The sequence below is a fragment of the Trichechus manatus genome, unplaced genomic scaffold (assembly GCF_000243295.1).
Source record: "Trichechus manatus latirostris isolate Lorelei unplaced genomic scaffold, TriManLat1.0 scaffold00009, whole genome shotgun sequence".
Lineage (NCBI taxonomy): Eukaryota > Metazoa > Chordata > Mammalia > Sirenia > Trichechidae > Trichechus > Trichechus manatus.
In genome coordinates this window covers 9,061,068-9,083,005 of record NW_004443945.1, presented here as the reverse complement: position 1 = coordinate 9,083,005, position 21,938 = coordinate 9,061,068, and the positions used below count along the sequence as shown (strand labels likewise).

The window sequence follows — 21,938 nt, the reverse complement described above, 5'->3', positions numbered from 1 at the left end:
CGCTGGGTGAAGTGTTTGCTATGTGTTATGTCATTTACTCATCACAAGTATTCTATGAGCTATATTTTAAGTCATCAATCTTTTGGGAAAATTGATTCACTTATTTATTTAAAAATTTTGTATTATACACAAACTGTCTTCTCTGCTGCATGCTGAGGGGGATACACAAATGTATAAAGCAGAGTTCATCCTAAACTTGTAAGGTTACTTCCTGCTTTTCATTTTTTATAAGTAGCCAATACATAGCTTTGTATGAAAACAACTATGAATTTACTGAACTATCATTTGAAATGATGCAGATAGACTTCTGGGTGCACAGAACATTCTGAAACATGGAAGTGAGCAGTGACTCTCTGGGAGGTAGTAGAACAAACTAAGCAAACAGGTTTTGTGGCTTCTGGTTCCTGCTCAGCTACTTACCAATTATATAATGTTAGAGAAGTCGCTTAAGCTTGAAGTCTTAGTTTCCCTATCTGTAAAATTGAGACAACAATAATATCTACCTCATAGTGTTTTTGTAAGGTTTAAATGAACTATGGCAGGTAAAATATTTACATAATGCTCAGCACATAGTAAGTGCTTAATAATCAACAGCTGTTCATCATCATCATCTTTTATTATGAATAAAATTAACCTAAAAATAGAACAAGAGCCCTGGTGGCACAACAGTTAAGCTCTCAACTGCTAACCAAAAGGTTGGCAGTTCAAACCCACCCAGTGGCTCTGCAGGAGAAAGACCTTGGCAATCTACTCCTGTAAAGAGCACAGCCTAGAAAAGTTTATGGGACAGTTCTCCTCTGTCACATGAGGTCACTATGAGTCAAAATTGATTCGACAGTCACTAACAACAAAAATAGAACAAAAAGCAAAGTGATTTTTAGTGTATTTATTTAAAAAAAATAAGTTTATATGTAGACACTATTAACCATTTCAGGAATGTTATTTCTAAAAATTTAAGTATATTGGTAAAAGATAAGTTGAGATCTGCACATCAAATCATACAACAAAATAGATACCAGATGAAATAAGGAAATAAATTTAAAAATAAAAGTACTGAACTACTAAAAGGAAATAAAACTGGAGGATTGTACTGATAGAAGAAAAGATTTTAAAAAACTTCATCACATAAAAATTAAAAGTCTGTGCAGCTAAAAATAAAATCAGAACCAAACAGCAAACAAATTTGATAGATAAAGATTTGTTTGCCGTTTTGGTCTCATTTATATAATGGTTTCAAACAAAAAGACAAGAAAAATACTGTTTTGAAATGTGAATATTAAGAGGACATGCACAAATAATTCACACTAAAAAGGAAATAGTTATAAATATAAATAAACTCAAGCTAACGAGTTTTAATATCATTTGGTCTATCGAAATATATATACATATATCAGTGTTGAAAAGGATATGGCACTAGAAGAAATAAATATAAAACAAATAGCCACACAGTAGATTTAAACCCAACTATATCAATAATTACATTAAATGTAAACGATCTAAACATGTCAATTAAAAGTCAAATATTGTAAGATTGGAATAAAAAGAAAGATTCAACTATATGCTGTCTACAAGAAACTCATTTTAAGTATAAAGATTAAGAAAGTTGAAAGTAAAAGGATAGAGAAGAAGACTACATGCAGAAACTAGTCATAAGTAAATTGGAGCAGATATACGTCCACCAGACAAAATAGAATTCAGAACAAGATATTATTAAAGATAAAGAGAGACAGTTCATAATGTGAAAAGAATTTATAAAATAACAAAGTAGTCATAAAATAACAGAGCTTCAAAGTATATGACTGAAAAACTGATAGAAGTGAAAAAAGAGAAATCCGTAATAATTATTGGATATTTCTACATACACCATCTCTCAGTGATTGTCACAAGTGGACAAAAAAATCAATAGCTATATCAGAAAACTTAGCACTATCAAGCATCTTGAACTAATTGAGTTTTATAGACAACTTCACCCAGTAACCGCAGAATACATGGAACATTCACCAAGATAGACCTTATGCTAGTCCATAAAACAAGCCTTGTGCAACTAAAAAGATCTGAAATCATATAGAGTATGTTTTCCTTCCACAGTGGAATTAAACTAGAAATCAATAACAAAAAGAGATCAGGAAACTCTGCAAATATATGAGAATCAAACAGCATAATTCTGCAGACTAAAAGATGATATCACAAAGAAAAATAGAAATATATTGAAATTAATGAAAATAAAAAACACAACATATCAAAATGTATGGAATACATCTAAAGCAACACTTCAAGGTAAAATTTATAACTTTAAATTCTTATATTAAAAAAACAAAGCTCTACAGTCAGTGATCTAAGCGTATATCATAAAAAACTAGAAAGACAGAAGAGTAAATCGAACCCAAAGTAAAGAGAAAGAGGGAAAAAATAAAGACAGGAAAGAATTCAGTGAAATATAAAATGGAAAATAATAAAGAAAATAATGCAACCAAAGCTGGTACTTTGCAAACTTCAATAAAATAGATAAAGAAAAAGAGAGAGGTTGCACCAATTGCTAATATAAAAAAATAAAAGCATGAACATCACTATAGATCTTACAGTCAAAAGACAATAGAGAAACATTATGAAAATTTAATGCAAATAAATTAGACAACCTTGGATGAATTGGATAAATTCATTGAAAGGCACAAATAATTAAAATGGCTTAAGAAGAAACAGAAAACATGAATAGCCCCATATCAAGTAAAGCAATTGCATTTGTAAGTAAGCGCCTTCCAAAACCAAAAAAAAATTCCATGTTCTGATGACCAACAAAGATGTCTTTCAATAGCTGAGTGTGTTAAACTGTGGTACATTCATATGACAAGTATTATTCAGTGATAAAAAGAAATGATCTGTCATGGCCATGAAAAGACATAGAGGAACCTTAAATGCATAATACAAGTGAAAGAAAACAGTCCGATAAAACTATATATTGTATGATTCCAAGCATATGACATTCTAGAAAAGGGAAAAGTATAGACAGTGAAAAAATCAGTGATTGCCAGGGTGTCCTGAGAAGGGAAAACAAATAAATGGAGCACAGGACACATTTAGGGCAGTGAAACTATTCTGTATGATACTGTAATGGTGGACACATGGCATTATGCATTTGTCAAAACCCACAAGGCTGTATAATACAAAGAGTGAACCCTAATGTAAACCATGGTCTTTAGTTAATAATGTATCAATATTGGTTCATCAGTTGTAACAAGTGTACCATAGGAATACAAGATGTTAATAGGAGAAACAATGTTCAGGGGAGATAGGATATATGGAAACTCACTGTACTTTCAGCACAATATTTCTGTAAACTGCTCTAAAAAATAAAGTAAAAAATGAAGGCATTTTATTACGTGTAAATAAAAATAAAGTTGATTTAAAAAATCATATACACAAATAGATTTAATTCTTGGCAACTTCCCAGAGTTTGGGGCAATGGGGTGTGTGTGACGGTGTGTGTGTGTGTGTGTGTGTGTGTGTACACACATATCTATGATATAATAAAGAAATATGGTCAAAACAGGAACTAAAGGTCAAATACTAAGTTGATGGTGGGCAAGAAAAAAATATTGGAAAGGTTTTACACAACTATTCATGTAAAGATATAAATTTGATGTAAAGATATAAATTTGGCCTTGGACTTGAGATTCCTAGTGGCCAGAGTAAAGAATAAAATATGACCAAGTTTTAAGATGGAATTTGACAATAAGTTAACTACAGTAACTTTTTCAAATTACACAAATTTTTAAAAGTAAATTTAAATAGTGTTCCAGAAAGGATGTAATGAATCAAAGAAAACATTGGCTCAAAAGTTAGACATTTTGTTTAAAATTCTTATTCTTTAACCTTTCATGTAGGTTATATTCCCAAGTGTAAAAATGGTTGTGTGGCGATGTCTGACCTCCTCTATCTTCACAAGGTGGGCAGAAAATCTTTATCAGCATCAACAGCCCAAGGCTGATTCCTATGAAGCACAGATCAAACATACTTCCACCCTCCAACTTTTTTCCAATTCTGACACCAGCCATTCCTCCACAGCACTCTCTACTCCTCTGCTGGGTTCCATAATGCATTTAAATGACCACACGGAACTCACAGATCACACTCACAGTTATAGGGTTTATTAGGGAACCAACAGATTACAATTCAGGATCAGGGACAACTCAGGATATGGTTCTTTGATCAAGTCAGCCTCTTCTCGGTCATGCCCACAGGCTCTCTTTGTCCCTCAGCCCCCTTGGCCCTTTGGACAGGGCTCTACCCTGCTCAGGCAAGTGTTACAAAGCTCTTTAGCTTCACAAATAAGTATCTGGGGACACCCCATTCCACCAGCAAGCCTTGGCCCAAAGACACTCAGCTCTCTTGCTCTGTTGGCCAGCAACCTAGCTCAGCTAGCAAGTGCCTGGAGTCACCCCACTCTGCCAGGAAGCTTCCTGCCTGAAGGCGCTCAGCTCTCTCACTCTGTGGGTTGGCACACCCACTGTAACCACTTTACTCCGTGGGCCAGGAAGCTCACTGCGCTGTATCATGCCAGTCTCCTAGTTCTGTTGCCACTGTTTTTCTGCTGCTGCTTCTTGCCACCTTGTGCCATCTCCAGTATTACAGCTCTCTCTGTCTCCTGGGTCTAGGATGTTGTCAGTGCAGGGACCCCGGGTCCAAAGAACACACTCCACTGACATCTCTTCTTGGTAGTAGTCAGGTCCCCTCTTTCTGCCTCTAGGAAAACTCATCTTAAGCCTAGAGGAATGGCAAAACTTACCAATCCCCTCGTTAGGATTCCATACACTTTATTTGCATGGTCCCACCTCAACAAGGGTGCCATACATCTTATTTGCATTATTAGCAAGCTGTCCAATCCCCTTGGTGCACCACAAGCATGTCATTTGCATAGTCCCACCCAGTCATTTTGTGGGAGTTACAAGACTATGGCAAGAAAGGCCATATAAAAGCAATCCATTACACTGCACCAAGAGACACAGTTGGAAACTTTTGTAACGTTTTAATTCTTTCTGAACATACTTCACCTGACCAAATAATGAACAGTACAGACTGCAAAGAGGAAGGAGCTATGTGTATATGTTTGCACTTTTTCATTTTTAAAGATTTTCTGGTTGAGTTCTATTGTGCTTTGTTTTTAAATCTAACATTCTATTTTCTCCACAAACATGGACACTAGGAAATATAAAAAGTCTATATGATAGAAAAATATAAAGCAAGAGCAGTTTGTACCCAAATGCCCAATATTACCACAGCGCCACAGCATATTACCTTTCAGAGTACACAGACTTCCTGTCTTTTCCAGTCAGCATAAACACAACATCATAATCCCATTACATAAAGTATTTTCATTTGTTGGTCAAGAGCCACCAATTTTCTCTGGCTAATATTTAAATTTCTGCAAAAATGGATTTTGACATTTTTTCTATAAAGTTTGCCAGATGCCTTCTTCTAGCCCAGGGGCTGTGAGCAAGCCACACCGGAGCAGAGGGAATTTAAGTATCCTCACTCAGTAGCTAGGTGACTCAGCAACAAATCGGGTGCTGCCTTTGTTTTCCACTTCCAGAACCCAGACCTCATATTCCAGTTCCAGGGACCAAGTCTTTGTCATGGTTTCTGTGTCTGAATCTTAACTTGATAAAATTGCGCCAAATTCAGCACTTCTAAGCCTAGAAACCTGCACAGTTTATGCTATTTCTCTTGGGAACTAGAGTCTTATGCCAGTGCTCTCTTGCCAATTTTTTCTGATGCTGTCACCTTTCTGAATCTTGGCAGTTCACCTGCACCCAGTTTATTTCACCTTCTTGGCCCCTCCGCAAACTGAACTACTACTTATCACCAATCTCTCACCTCCAGAGACCAAGTTTTGCTGGCGTAGCTCAGTGGTTCTCAATCATCAACCATTGTTGCACAAACCAAAGCTTGAGCTTCACTCCCTAACTAATAAGATTATCTGGGAGAGTGGCCCAAGTATATATATATTTTTAAAAAACTCTCAAGGTGATTCTGAAATTCAGCCAAGGATAAGAAGGCTGGGAATAAAGTGAGACAAGTGAATCACAAAATTAAAGAGAATTTCTTAAATTAACTCAGTAATCAAGATAATTTATATTTCAATGTAATATTTTAAAAAGTCAAGATTAATGCAAAACATTCCATAATTTCCTGGGGTAAATTTTAAGTATTGACAGGATCAGTTTAGTTGCCTGACAAGTTCTACTGGAGCCTGAAGCAAAAGGAAAAATTAATAATACCGATCCTGTCTTTATTTAAAATTTTGATATTTTATTTATTATAGTCTTTTTGCATTAATTTGGATTTTTAAAAGTGTTGCAGTAAAATATGAATCATCTTGCTTACTGGGGTTTTAGGCACTCCCTTAATGTCTGTGCTCCCTTCACCCTAGTTCAGACCCTGCAAGCCTCTGACCTAGCAGGATGCTCTACACTATCAGCAACTTGCCCGACCCAAATGCGTCTAGACTGTAGTGACCATGAATATTCTCTAGGTTCTGAGCTTTCCCAACAAGACACACACCACCAACCCCCACCTGCCAAGCTCTAGTTATGACAGTACAAAGTTGAGAATGTTATATGCATAGGAGAGGAACAAGCCAATTGCTTTGGTCCAGAGCCCCAGACAAATCCTGGGAATGGGTGCACAGCTTGAAGAATGTAGTCAATGCCACTGAGCTGTACACGTAGAGATTAGTGAATTGGTGCATGTTCTGTTGTGTATACTCTCAACAACAACAACAACAAAATAAAACAAATAAATAAATAATCCTGAGAAACACACCAACATCCAAATTATTGGAGCCCTGGTGGCACAAAGGTTAAACACTTGGCTGCTAACTGAAAGGTCAGTGGTTTGAACCTATCCAATGGCTCCATGCGCGAATGACCTGGCAGTCTGCTCCCATAAAGATTAAAACAAACAGACAAAAAAAAAAAAAAACTTGTTGTCTTCGAGTTGATTCCAACTCATAGTGACCCCATAGGTCAGAGTAAAACTGCCCCATAGGGTTTCCAAGAAGCAGCTGGTGGACTCGAACTGCTGACCTTTTGGTTAGCCGCTGAGCTCTTAATCACTGCACCATCAGGGCCTAGAAAACACTATCGGGCAGTTCTACTCTGTCACGTGGGGACGCTATGAGTTGAAAATCAACTCAAAGGCACCCAACAACAACAAGAAGGCAGGTATGTACTTTTTTAAAACTCTCCTGATTCGTCATTTCTCCCTACGACTCCCATCAGAACCACTGAGCTAGATCGTATAGTACAGTGTTACTTGAGAGTAGAACCGTTCCATAGGGTTTTCAAGTGTGGTCCACAGATCAGCAGCATCAGCATCAGCTGGAAGCTTACAAGAAATGCATATACTCAGACCCCAGCCTACATCTCCTGAAACAGCGGTTGAGGCAGGGGGTAGGGCGGGAATCTGGATTTTAACAAGCTCTCCCAATGATTCAGATGCATGCTAATGGTTAAGAAATGCTGATAGCATAAATAATCATAAATAATCATCTATCTACTAATAGATTTGTGATGACCAGCGGAGGGCCACCTACTCCCTGGATAGCTAAAACCGTCTCTAGACATAAGGATAGAATTGTGGGAATCCCCCTGTGCTGAGGCAGGGCAGGCCCAGCACGTGCGGCAGTCATGTCAGCCAGCGTGCCCCCGGGACAGAGACTTGGCCTAGTGGATGATTTCCTGGGGTAACCGGGAAAGAGAAAGCTGGATGCCAAGAGCAAGTCGGCTGTTGGGGAATGCCAAGGGTGGTAAGCAAGGGTGCGAAATCTTTCCTCCAGTTCAAGGAGTAAGTCCAGGCTAAGCAAACAAAAAAGTCCGGGTCAGGAGTCCACAGACATTCTTACAGAAGAGCCTGTGAAGTCTGAAGCTCATTTTTATTAATGTTAGGCAAGTGGCACATGAGTGAGAAGGTCTAATAAAGGCATACGGTCAGACTGAAAGTGAGCATGAGAAGTGTGTAGGTTTTTGGATTTGCCATCTACACTGCTGTAACCATGACTCACCAACCTTTCACTGAAACAGATACCACAGTACTATTTTCAAAGGATTCATTTCTCCCTGGTCAGAAGTACTCAAAAGATGTAAAGGTCACAAAACCCATTGCCGTCGAGTCGATTCTGACTCATGGCGACCCTACAGGACAGAGTAGAACTGCCCCATAGGGTTTCCAAGGAGGGTCTGGTGGATTCCAACTGCTGATCTTTTGGTTAACCACTGTGCCACCAGGGTTCTGTAAAGGTCACAGTTGGTTAGAATTTAAGACATGTTAGTGAGAAAAAAATCTTCAACCCAGTGTGAGGTTCATTCAAATTTTACCCTCTCTTTGTGCACTTAAGGAGCCCTGGTAGCTCAGTGGTTAATGCTTGGCTGCTAGCTGAAAGTTTGGTGGTTCAAACCTACCAGCCGCTCCGTAGGAGAAAGATGTGGCAGTCTGCTTCCACAAAGATTACAGCCTTGGAAACACTATGGGGCAGTTCTACTGGATTTTTTTTCCTTTTTTTTTTTTTTGTTTGTGCAGTTCCTTGCACACAGAGAGCATTCCCTAGATATTACCCGACTGAGCTTTAGCTGCAGTACTAAAAACAAAGCTTACCTTATGAAAGCAGTAACTTTGAAAACCTAACTTTGCAAAGAACATGAAGTTGATTGAAAAGAGGGCGATAGTGGATGAGCAAGCCTAGGAAGGTAAAGTCAGAAGCGTGGACTCTCGGCAGAGTTAGGAAAAGAAGGAGTTAAGGGGGAGGAGAAGGAGGAGCCAACGATACTGTGAGTCAGAGCAGAAGGCAGAGCTTCTTATCTGAAAATTTGCCCACAGTCATAGGATGGTTGTCTCATCATCAGCTCAAAATCCTCATGGCCAAAATGGAATCATAAAATTGCTTCTCCTGGCTCCTGAGGTCCTTGTTGTCTTAGTTATCTAGTGCCGCTGCAACAGAAATACCACAAGTGGGTGGCTTTAACAAACAGAAATTTATTTTCTCACAGTTTAGGAGGCTAGAAGTCCCAATTCAGGGTGCCCGCTAGAGGGGAAGGCTTTCTCTCTGTGTCAGCTCTGGGAGAAAGTCCTCCTCTCTTCTGTTCCTTGCCGATCTTCTTGTGGCTTGGCACCTACCTTCGCCCATCTCGGCTTGCTTGCTTGTTTAATCTCTTTTATATCTCAAAAGAGATGGACTTAAGACACACTTTATATTAATACTCTCTCATTAACATAACAAAGAAAACCCATTCCCAAATGGAATTATAACCACTACAGGGGCTAGGATTTACAATGCATATTTTTGGGAGACACAATTCAATCCATAATACTTACCATTTTCCCAGCTCTGCCTTGTACATTCTATCACCTCTAGGCAGAGTGGGACCCTGACGGCGCAGTGGTTAAGTGTCAGAATGTTTTCATCCTCCCACATGCATATCCCCTGATATTTCATTTATTCTCACATATTATTCTCTCATATTATTTCATTTATTCTCACACAACTTTGTGGTGGTTAGCTGCTGTCTAGTTGATTCCAGCTCATGGCGACCTCATGTATGCAGAGTTGAACTGCTCCATAGGGTTTTCAAGGCTGTGGCCTCTCGGAAGCAGATTGCCAGGTCTGTCTTCTGAGGCACTGCTGGGTGGGTTTGAAACACCAACCTTTTGGCTAGTAGTCAAGCACTTAACCGTTGGCACCATCCAGGGACTTCTCAGACAAAAAGAGGTGGACATTTGCCAGTTGCAGGTTGCCACTGAGTCGATTCTGATGCATGGGGACCTTATGTGTGTCAGACTAGAACTGTGCTTGATAGAGTTTTCAATGGTTGATTTTCGGAAGTAAATCACCTGGCTTTTCTTTCAAGGTGTCTCTGAGGTGGACTCCAGCTTCTAACTTTTTGCGTAGCAGTCAAGTGTATTAACAGTTTGCACCACCCAGGGACTTTAGTGGATAAATATTAATGTTTGGTGAGTTCAACTGGTGTCTGGGAGACGTGTTCCTGAGCTTCTAGCAAAAAGTATAAAGAGTTATCCATGGGCTACATAAAGGAAATAAAAATCAAACTGAAATGCACTATTTAAAAACAAAATATGAGTCTACAAAGCTTAATTTCAGAGGTGTGGTACCAGAGTGGCACTGGACTAGATTTCCTAGAGAATTTTTCCACCTAGAAGTAAATTGAGACAAAATGTTGTTGAGTGGTATATGTGGCTGGTAGTCCGGTGGGTGGGTGAAAAAGGAAAGGCATACGGAGCAGTTAGGAGATTCTAGTAAGTGGTCCAGAGCCAGAGCTGAAAAACCAACTTAACAGATCATATGCAGGTTTAAATCGATATCTCAGCTCAAATGGTTTTTAAAAAATAATAAATTTTATGAGCCTTGAAAAGATCACAGCTGAAATGGTTTAAAATCAATTTTAACTCATTTTTCCATTCATATAATATGAGAAGGGGGAGCCAGTATGACTGGTTCGCTACCGAAGTAGTCTGAGGGTTTCCATAGTAGAGAAGGAAGTTGATTTTAGCTCAGACAGATATTTCAAACTTCAAGGGCGGTGTCTGGACTGAGAAGGATTTGCTGCCCCCAAAGTCCTATCAGACAGGGAGGGTTTCTATATTTCAGAGCAGCTCAGGTACTGGAGTTCCTGCAGAACTGCTTAGACTATAAGCAACTACAAAATCAGCTGCTTCCAGACCACTTGCTTATGATTTCAGCCTTCCAGATTGAGGACTGTATCATCAGCACATGAAAAAGTAAATCTTTCAAGGGGCGAAGACTATGAATCAATGAGGACTGACTGGTATTTGTGAGTGTGTGTCTGTGCGTGTGTGTGTGAGTGCATGTGTATTCTAATTAGTGGACGATCTATGATTTGACAACCTCACTGCTGCTGCTCCGGCTGCTGCTTCTGCTGCGGCTGTATGGTCTGTCGTTAGTTGAAAAGGGCTGTGAGGGCTTAGAGGAACTGCAGTTCTGAAGACTGAGCACTGCTAAGAGGGCTCCCTCCCTGTCAAACAAAGTGGATGAGATTTCCTGCAGGATTGGAAACTTGGAACTATTACCACTTCTCCCACCCAGGAAAGCAGGCAGCACTACAGAGGACAAGGTAAGAGAAGGAATTATTCTTTATTGGATATGCAGCGCAGGGGGCTTAGAGAAACATAGGCTCAAATGCTTGCTATTTTATAGTGAAGAGATCTCCCTCTCCGAGAGCAAAAGAGGCAAAGCAAAATCACCACCCACATTGATCATTGAACCTCTTGGCTTCCTCTCCCTGGTATCTTTTATACTTTTCTATTATACTTTTATACTATTATATTATAGTTTTATTATACTTTCTCTATTATACTTTTATTATACTTTTCTATTATACTTTTCCCAAGCACCTAAGAGATCTCTGTGTCTTTAGTTTCCCGTTAGCAAATACTGTTTAGTTTTTCCCATTGGGAACCCTTTCAAAACGGGGAGCTTTTCCTGTTTCTCTTTTCTTAAGCACTTTTCTCCGTTAGGAGGGAAACACTTTATTATTGTGAGCTGGTCAAAACGGTTACTCCATTCTACACTACAGCTGCAATAAAAGTTTTCAGAAGTATCTTTCAGCCCAGTAACTGTAGAAAAATGGGAGGTAAAAGGAGAGGAAGTGAGAGTTACCTGTTAGTGACTGTGACTTGATCTGAAATGATGACGCTGTGAATGAATATGTACTACAACTCTTCACAGGGGGATAAGACCACTGTGATAAAGGGAGGGACTGGAACGAAGATGTTTTGAGAAGGAAGTGTTTCAGAGAAACTTCAAGCTACTAAAGATGGAAAACGAGACAGTAAGTGAAATGAACCAAACACAGCTTCAACCTCGAACCGCGGTGGCCTTAGAATACCAAGTGGTCACCATCTTACTTGTGCTCATTATTTGTGGTCTGGGCATCGTGGGCAATATCATGGTGGTCCTGGTGGTCATGAGAACCAAGCATATGAGGACCCCCACAAACTGCTACCTGGTGAGCCTGGCAGTAGCCGATCTTATGGTCCTGGTGGCCGCAGGCCTTCCCAACATAACGGACAGTATCTACGGTTCCTGGGTCTATGGCTATGTTGGATGCCTCTGCATTACTTACCTCCAGTACTTGGGCATTAATGCATCCTCGTGTTCAATAACAGCCTTTACAATCGAGAGGTACATAGCAATCTGTCACCCCATCAAAGCCCAGTTTATCTGCACATTTTCCAGAGCCAAAAAGATCATCATCTTTGTATGGGCTTTCACATCCATTTACTGTATGCTCTGGTTCTTCTTGCTGGATCTCAATATCAACACCTATAAAGATGCTGTTGTGGTGTCCTGTGGCTACAAGGTCTCCAGGAATTACTACTCACCTATTTACCTAATGGACTTTGGTGTCTTTTACGTTGTACCAATGATCCTGGCCACCGTCCTCTATGGACTCATAGCTAGAATCCTCTTCTTAAATCCCATTCCTTCAGATCCTAAAGAAAACTCTAAGGCATGGAAGAACGACTCAACCCGTCAGAAGAAGAACTTGAATTCAAAGACCTCTAATAGATGTTTCAACAGCACAGTATCTTCAAGGAAGCAGGTAAGCAAGTCTAAACCTCCAAGTCAACAGAGGAAATGTGGGATGGAGTTCCTTGTGAGATGGGCTCAACTTTGCCCTACTTAGCTGATGGTGAAACCAAAGTACAATCATGCAAATGTTTCACAGTGTAAGATTCTGCTTTACATATTAAATTCATCTATAGAGCAACTGAAGATCTAAAAATAGATGAAGAAAATTTGATATCACATCAGCAGGTTTAAGTTCAGGGACTATTAATATATAAGGAAATATAAACAGGAACTCTAACACTCCATCTTTAAAATGTTTATGCCTTTCTGGGAAATGTAATCAAAATATTTAGACCATTCCAGGCTTCTATAGGGAGCAGCTGGATATTTTTAAGATTCTCTTAAACAATAAAAAATTGACAAGATAGTTTCAGAAAAGATGACTCAAGACAACAGTGAAACTTCTTGCCTTCTTGCCATTTTATAGTTGCTCACATATGAGACACAGAACTGAGAGTGATTCTTAGATTTATTTTTGTGAGTCTTAGTTGGGAAAGATTCTTCACCCTCTCCTCCCCCTTATCCCTTCCATCTCCCTAAAAATTGTCCCAGCATACAGAAGCTGAAAATGTACTTTGCTCAGGAAATTTTCTGATAAAAGGCCCAACACCAAGCTCAAATTGATATAAAGAATGATTGAATTTTTCACAATGCCTGTTTTTCCTGCTAAGCATAACTAGAAATCCCTTTATGCTTTCACATCACCAAGATGTCCATGTGGTTACAGTTGAATAGTGATTGAACTAGTGAATGAAGTGCAACTTTATCAAAATAGACAAGATTGATAAAACAATATAGAAATAAGATGTTTTTATATCTTATAGACAACTATGTATATTTACACAATTGTCCTAAGTTACATATGTACTTAGCTTTCAGGACTTTTTTCCTGTTTGCTGAACAGAATAAACACGTGGTAAACATTCATTCTCATAGTTGAAAAAGCAAACTTGAACTGAACAACACTGCTTCTTTCAAATGGGTTGAAAATTCTCTCTCTTCCCCACCTCCCCGTAAGGAATAGAGTTCTTCCTGTGTGCATGGATAGAAACAAGGTGTATTTTTTAAAAACATACATATGAATCATCTGTGTTATCACTTCCTAAACCCCAGGTTAGCTGATGTTTGAAGAATTATAATTGGACATATGGGCACACAGCGAAATAAGCCACTGATAAACCTAGGTGTTTTAGATATGCATGAAATGAATAATGAACTCTAGCAAAGAATAAATATAAACAGCATTTTAACTGTTACTGGGATACTTGATTTATGTAACATTTGTTATTAAAAACACCTTTATGATAGAAAAAAGAAGATTTGAGCAATTATTGCTAACTCTTAGACATATATTGCTTCAGTTCTAGCAGTGCACCTAATTCAAGGCCATTTGTTACCCAAAACCTGATTAACGGAAATTCAGAAAGATCTGTTGACCATCTGCCAAGATAAACATTAACAAATACAACAAGAGAGTAAAGAATATATATATCTCAATTAGAGACTAAACATGGGTTAATGTCTGCAGCAAGGAAGGTCAGTGAGTAAATTCATTCATTAGACTACAATTTACAGTCTTGTTGTAAATTCTAAAGTTTGTTTGTCTGAACTAATGTCCTTTCTTTCAATTAGCATCCATTAGTATCTACCAGCATTAATAATGTGCTTTAAATTTCTAATTATGTTACATGTTCACACTCTTATTTCAAAGTTGTTATGGACAAGCAGTCTTACAAAAGCCGTGTGGTAAAAGAAAGCCAAAGATTTGGCCCGAAGCAACCTGGGGTTTAAATTCCAGGGTTCCAGTCAAGCTGCGTGACCTTGAATAGGCAGCACTCTCTGAACCTGAGTTTCCTCATCTATAAAAGGAAGATAAATAGCAACATCCAGGGTTGGTGTGAAGGTCAAATAAAATGTCCCATGAAAGACACCTAAAATGGAGTGATGATTAACACCTGAGTGTTAATTAACCTCCTCCTATATATTTTTTATTATGTTGGCACCTGTAAGGGAGGTACTAAAAAATATATACTTTTGTTCTGAAAAATATATATTTATTATTTAATCAAAAATCATTTGTTGAATAGATGTGTATATGGTATGAAAACTTCATCAAGGGACTTCTTAATACTTAGGACATTTGAAAATGTATCCAGAGCATTTTTTATTGTCACAAAAACATCACTGTCAGTTAGCATTCAGAAGCCAACCCTCCAGCCCCACCTCAGGGGAAAAAAGAAAAAAAAACATTGCTGTTGAGTGGATTCTGACTGATAGCAACCCTACAGCCAGGGATCCTAAATGTCCTGCAATGTTCAAGACAGCTACACACATGGAAGAAGTGTCCTGCTACAAAAGCCAGTAACACTCTCACTGAGAAACATGGAATAACAAATAAATCAATAGGAGTGGATTTAAGTAATATGTTGTGTGATTCATTCTTGATTATAAATGGAATGAGAACTCTGAAAAAAGAAGGGAAATTGTGGGGCTAGAAGCATGAGAGGACGCTTCATGGAAGAGGTGGCATTTGAAGAAGCTCTTGAATGATGAGGATAATTTGGAAAGTTAAAGTGAAGAGGGAGATCACGCCATGCAGAAAGGACAAGGCATGGTGGTTGGGATGAGAATGGTGGCATGGATTTGGAGAGGGGGCGAGGAGTGGTACATAGAGTGGGGTTTTTATGAGATAGAGTGACTTGGTTGACTATAATAAATGATGTATTTGGGGGAACAATGAAAAGTAACATTGAGCTGGATAGAAGTGTGTGTGTGTGTGTGTGTGTGCATGTGTGTGTGTGTGTGAGAGAGAGAGACAGAGACAGGGAGAGAAAGGGAGAGAGAGATAGGATCCCAACTATCAGGCCGAGAAAGAAGTTTGAACTTAATGCAGAGACAATAATGATTAGGAGCAGTGAGAAGGGAGCAGCAATGATGAGTGGTGTAGTGGTGGTCGGCAATGAGTAAAATGGCAGGTGTGGACCTGGCAAATTTGAAGGGCCAGATGGTGATGACAGAAAGACCACTTTGTAGGTTGCTGGTAATGATTCAGGCATGAGGTGGTAATGTCTTCTATTTGGAGAATTTAAATTAAGTTGTAAATCAGAGACATTTTTCAAAGAGAGAAAGGGTGAGATGCGAACATTTTGGACAGAAAGGATGAAGAGAGCAACTATTAAACATGACACCAGGATTCTGAGTCTGGGAGAGCAGTGGTGCACTGATGAATGAGAATGGAAGCTGCAATGTGGAGCCAATTTTGTCTAAAATCAATGACTCTTGCTCTGGCTTTGTCCTCTTCTGAAATAGTTCTCTTCTTAACTCTCTGAAAAGTTCAAACCACCACCTCCTATAACCCAAGGACTTTTATTTTAATATTTTCTCTGCCTCTGTTTTCTTTCAGGCAAGTTTAATTTCCATTTTGATAAATACTCTGTCCAGACCAGGTCTTCTTTCTAACCAAGTTATTAAAGCCATATGTGTATAGCCTAAAATAACTACATTTTAGAAGGAAATAAAAGAGCATTTATATGTAAGGACAAAAAGGGTTTTGTTTTGTTTAAACTTATATCCCCTTTGCAGAAAATTCAGCCAGAATCTTTTTTTCATGCTATTCAGAGATTCAATTATATTTTAGGAACCACCTAAATATTTGGTAAATTCGATAAAATGAATTACAAACTAGTGGCTTAGAATTGCATAGACAAAAGAATTATCTGATTGATTAAATCTTTTGCTTTATTATTGGCTGTTTTGATATTGAGGAGACATGGTTGAAATGATCACATTCGTTACATTTCAGCTCTATCTATACAATGCCAGAAGATTGCCTTAGTTCAGTCAATTCAGGTGTTCAAGACTGTGTCCATAAAATATCTCTATTATTGACTGTATATTTCTATGGAATCAACTGGATCGTCTGGTATTTTGGAGGCACCGAAATACCTGAACACCTTGGAAAAGACTTACAGTATAGATAAATACATTCGATTCAGATGTTTACTTGAAAACCACGCTGCTTTCCACAGGATGCAGGGATATGTATTATATTCTATAATCAGGCTACCGGTTTCATTTTCAGTTGAGTCACGCTAATGTGTTTTTCTCTTCTTGCGGTGTAACTGGTGGGAGGACCGGGTGATAGAGTCCAAACAGGAGCTTTAAGAGTTTGTGGCAAAATTTTCATTATGGGTTTTACTTGACTAATCAAGCCTTAAAATACCAAACCGTCTTTGTTTCCATAAAATTTTCAAAGCCTCCCACCTCACTAGAAGGAATGTCCATAGCCAAAGAAACAAAAACAGCTTTCCTTTTTAAAGAAATTTTCTGCGTTTTGCTATTATTGTTGTTGTTATAAAAGCAATGGTGTACATTACAGAAAATACAGAAAACTTGGAAGAAGGAAAAAAAGCACTTCTTACCCAACTCTCAAAGACCACGATTAGTAACATTTTGTTATATCCCCTTTTCTTTGTTTTCACATGATCATTTTTACATAATCATAGTTACTATATACATATATATATAATTTTGTATACTGCTTTTTTCTTTTACACAAAATGTTGAAATTAGTATTCCCAAAGAGAAAGTGCAGAGTAAAAGTGGACAGGATTTTAAGTCAGTTTCTCTGAACCTGTTTTCTTATCAATAAAATGGAAAGCACAACAATTACTTCATAGAGTTGTAAGAATCAAATGAGATGAATCTGACAAAATTAGTCTTCATTCTCCTCCCACCTGTCCAGTCAGCTACTGTCCATCACTCTTGTCCTCTCTCAGTGGCCGCCTTACCCCCCTGCAACCTCCTGACTCTCAGTCCCCAGTAATACAAGGTCTTTATCGGAAATGAAGGAACCCTGATGGCGCGATGGTTAAGCGCCCAGCTGTTAACCAAAAGGTAAGCGGTTCAAACCTACCAGAGGAGCTGCAGGAGGAAAGACCTGGCCATCTGCTCCCATAAAGATTAAAGCCTAGGAAACACTATGGGGCAGTTCTACTCCGTTCTATAGGGTCGCTATGAGTCAGAATCAACTCAATGGCTCACAACAACAACATGGGTCATGAAGACTCTCAGGTTAACAAATAGCATAAACATAACTTCTCTCTTCTCCACCTGTCTCCCCCTAACTCCTACCTCCAATGCTATTTGCTTTTTTGTTTTTTTTCAGTTTCCAAATGGTTATTTTATCAGATTGTTTGAACATTAAATTTATGTTTGTTTGCAATCCAAAATGGTTACCTGAAGTTTGCTGTTTTGTGTGTATGTGCGTGTGTTTACTTTTATTGTATATTTGTTTTCTAAACTCTTTGGCACAATTTTCTGGGGGCGTTCAGACTGCCACAGTACAAGTCAGGAGAGAGCTTTCCTTTTGTGCTGCCAGTTCTGAGCATTTATAACTTTTGGTTTGTCTGGGTTGTGGCTTTTTTGTTTGTTTTCGAAGTCTGTATTCTTTATTTGTAACAATTGTATTTTTATTTTCTTTTCTATATCCTCTAACTCCAGAGTTTTCTTTTTCTCCCCACTCCCCCCACTTCTACATTCACAATTGAACCATATTATTAGGAAAGGCGCCTGGATGAAAATATCAGGATGGGATCTCTGACCATTAGTCAGTGTTTTCCCTAAAAGATAATTAAAACGAAACAAAACAAAACAAAACAGAAACCCTAAAGAGCATCTTTTCTTTTTTTCTTTCTTTTTTTTTTTTTTGCCATTTGCTTTTTAAAGACAAAATCTTGAAAGAGGAAACTCTTTAGGGCACAGGTGAAAAGAGGCATGATGGTGGAATGTCAGAAAGTATGGTTGGTATTTGGGAGCATAAGTTCCCTTAAATTGTACCACTTATGCAACTGCCAACTTAATTGGCATCTAAGAGAACACCTGCCCAACATAAGTGTGCCTCTCCCTGGGTAGCTGAATCAATGATTAACCTTACAAGACAAATGAATAATACTAAACTCTCCAACATTAGGCCTAAATTAGAGGTTTCTCCACTTCACTGGGACTGTTTTCACGGTGCTTTACAGGATCAGCTTCCATTTTTAATTGCTGATTGTTTCATTTGTTCCAATTGTCTGGCTTGAACAGTAGCCTTAATAGTATAAAGAGCTCTAAGTTGGAAAAAACTTGTCACTTAGCACAGGTAGCTAAGTGTCTGTGTCATTGTATTTTTATTATTAAAGAATGGCTTTCCATTTTCCAGTTCACTCACAACCCAAAAAGAACCTAGCACTGTCCTGGGTGTGGAGGCTACAGGGATACATGAAGTCAAGCTCTTTACCTTCACAAAACTCAATTTGGACATGTTCACAAATACCCCTGAACAGAGCGTTATGTTCTATGATAGAGGATGTAACAGCAATGGGGAAAGAAGCAAAATGCGGGAGAAAGGAGGAAAACCTTATGGAGTATATTGCATTTGAGCTGGGTCTCTAAACATGAGCAGAATATCTAAAAGCAGCAATAAGAAGACAAAGAAAAGGAAGAAGAAAGAATTCAAGAGCCAGAGAACAGTACACAGGAGGTGACTAGGCATCTTCTGGGAAGGGAACAGTCTAGTATTGTTGAAATGGGGCTGTGTAAGGGAATTGTCTAGTGAGCGGAGCCTGAACCAGATTCTAATCTTACTACACCTAATTTCTGCCCACTTTCTTAGTCCTGTCTCTTATCACTCCACATACTCTCATTAATACACATGGTTAACACTACCAGCTATATCCCTATGAGTCTCCAGTATGCAGCTCTAGCAAAGACTTTTCTTCACCCCTACAGTTATTAGCCTTTGGATCTTATGTAAGTACAACAGATCCAACATGTTCACAGCTGAACCCATTATATTCCCTCGTAACTCCCTACCTCCTTCTTTCTTTCCTATATTAGGTTCTCAGGCCAGAGACCCAGGAGTCCTTCTAAATGCCTTTCTCTCCTAATCCTCAAACCTAAGCAATAGCCAAGTCCTAGTGATTCTAGCTCTTAACTTTTGTATCTGACCTATTTCTCCACTCATACTTCCATTGTCCTAGTGTTGCCACCTCTCACCTGCTCTATTTATGTACACACTTAACCAGTGTCTCTGACTCCCATTGCACTCTTGCCCAAATCATTCTGAATATTGCTGACTAAGGGACCTCTCTAACATACAGATATGTTTTCAAAATGATTTGATAGTTCCCTAAGGCCTGGAGTTTAAACTCTTTAGCGTAACAAATAAGGTCCTGGCTGTTTCCTACCTTTTCAGCTTCATCTCTTGTGGCTTTTTCAACTTACGCTTTATGCTTCAGCAATACTGAAATATTTATAGTTCTCTGAACATGCCATGTTCTCTCAGCCGGAACACCCTTCACCTGGCAAGCTCCCAATTATCTTTCAAGTCTCAGATCTAATGTGTCCCCCCCCCCCCCAATAATTTCCTCCTCTCCATTAGAAATAAAGGTTCTTCTATATATTAGGGAATAAAAGTTAAGAAAACTTGCATATTGTGCCCCCCCCCCCCCAAGCATTTCCATCAATCCTTCCCTGAATTTCTCAGGCAGATTTATATAGTTGACTGCCTAGCTGTAACTATACGTATTAGATGTTCCTCCTACGTTTTCATAGTACTTTGTATATACTTCTGGTTTAATAATTCTTACGTATTGTATTTGTTAGACTGTCTTCCCACTGACACTAACATTCTTAAGTATGAGGTCTTGTATCCCCAGTACCCTCAGAAATGCACTTGGTGTGTGGTAGGCTCCCAAAAAGTATATATATACAGTAGTGTGCTGTCACCAAAGAGTACAGCAAGAGCTGGTTGTTGACACTTCTTCCAACTCTTTGTTCAGTGATATCGCACTGGTTACTTAAAATTGGCCATGGTTGGAATATGTACACCACAGCAATTAGAAAATATGACAATCTGGTGCTCCCTCCCCCCTTTTCTGTGGACAACAAATTGTAGTCAAGTCCAACACTGTTTTGCTTCCTTTGCTCAAAGACATAATTGCTTATTTCTGCCATACCTTTCTCTTATTTTAACTAAAATCTCCTTTCCTTTTATCAAATTCCTTTTGAATTCCAAAGTAGCCAGGCATAATGGTGACTATGTTAGTGGATGAGACTTTTTAGGAAAGCTTCCCCCTTCCAAATGGGACAGGCTAGCATAAAAACCAAGCAGTCAGATAATAATTCACTTTATTATTTAAAGTCCTATTGGCTTTGAAATCCCCTCTGCCATCAGAGAACTATATTAGAAAGAATGGGCAGAGAGATGTCAATTCAGGAAAGGAAAATAATATTAGCAGATACAAAGATGAGAACAAATCCATCTGAGCACCCATATGTGACTAATTTTCCTAAAGCAATTTGCACACATCATCTTTTTGCAAAAAGAAATATATTCAATCTCCTCTGACAACCTTTCAAAGGCCTCTAAAATCTAACCTTTTATTATTTTTCTGGCTTTGTTTATCCATTATTTCCTCAATTCAATAAACATTTGCTAAGCACCAATTTCATGCCAGGTGCTGTTCTGAAGAACTAATGATAGTCACTACCTTTATGGAACTTCCAGCATAATAGGAAAGATAGACATTAACAATTAACAATTGGAAAACACATAGTTAGACTCTACAGTACACAGAGGAGGCAACAAGAAAAGGGTGACTACTGTAGTTAAGTTGAGATTGCAAACCTCCAACAGAGTAGGCATTCACCAGGCCAACATGAAAAACAAGACCTTCAAACCAGCAGAAGCCACCATTTATAACCGAGCTGAGCCCAGGGCAAGACCATGGAAGGCCCTGTGTGTCATCTGATGGTGCTTAACTTGGTTCTAAAGCACTGAGGAACCACTGAAAGCTTTTAACAAGCACAGCAGCAAATCAGATTTGTGTTTTGGGAACTTTACTCTGAAAATTGTATGGTGGAGCCAGTTCCAAACCAGGGATGAAACTTTTGCAGCAACCAAGGCAAGAAGCAAGGGAAGCTTAAGTTAGGGATGGTTAGGAAAGGATGTAGATGAGAAATATTTAGGAGGCAAAATCAGTAGGACTTAGCAACTGATTTGGCAGATGAAGAAGGGAGAAGTTTCTAAAGGGAGTCCCAGATTCTTAGCTAGGATAACTGGGCAGGTGATGGTGTTATTGAAATATGGAAGGAGTCAAAGGTAAGAGAGCTTACCTGTATTTATTGCTTTCCTGTGTATAAGCAACATCATGATAAACAGAGAAAAGATTGAAGTTGTCAAGGATTTCATTTTACTTGGATCCACAATCAACACCCATGGAAGCAGCAGTCA

At 38.6% G+C, this 21,938-nt stretch overlaps 1 protein-coding gene across 1 annotated transcript in view; it reads left to right on the top strand.

Annotated features, from left to right (window-relative positions):
• Positions 1-11,716: 11,716 nt before the first annotated feature.
• Positions 11,717-21,938, top strand: part of TRHR (thyrotropin releasing hormone receptor) — a 31,445-nt gene continuing 21,223 nt past the window's right edge. The window contains exon 1 of the mRNA XM_004370688.2: positions 11,717-12,632. Coding sequence (XP_004370745.1) covers positions 11,844-12,632 — 789 coding nt within the window. The 5' untranslated portion in view covers positions 11,717-11,843. The remainder of the gene's footprint in view (positions 12,633-21,938) is intronic.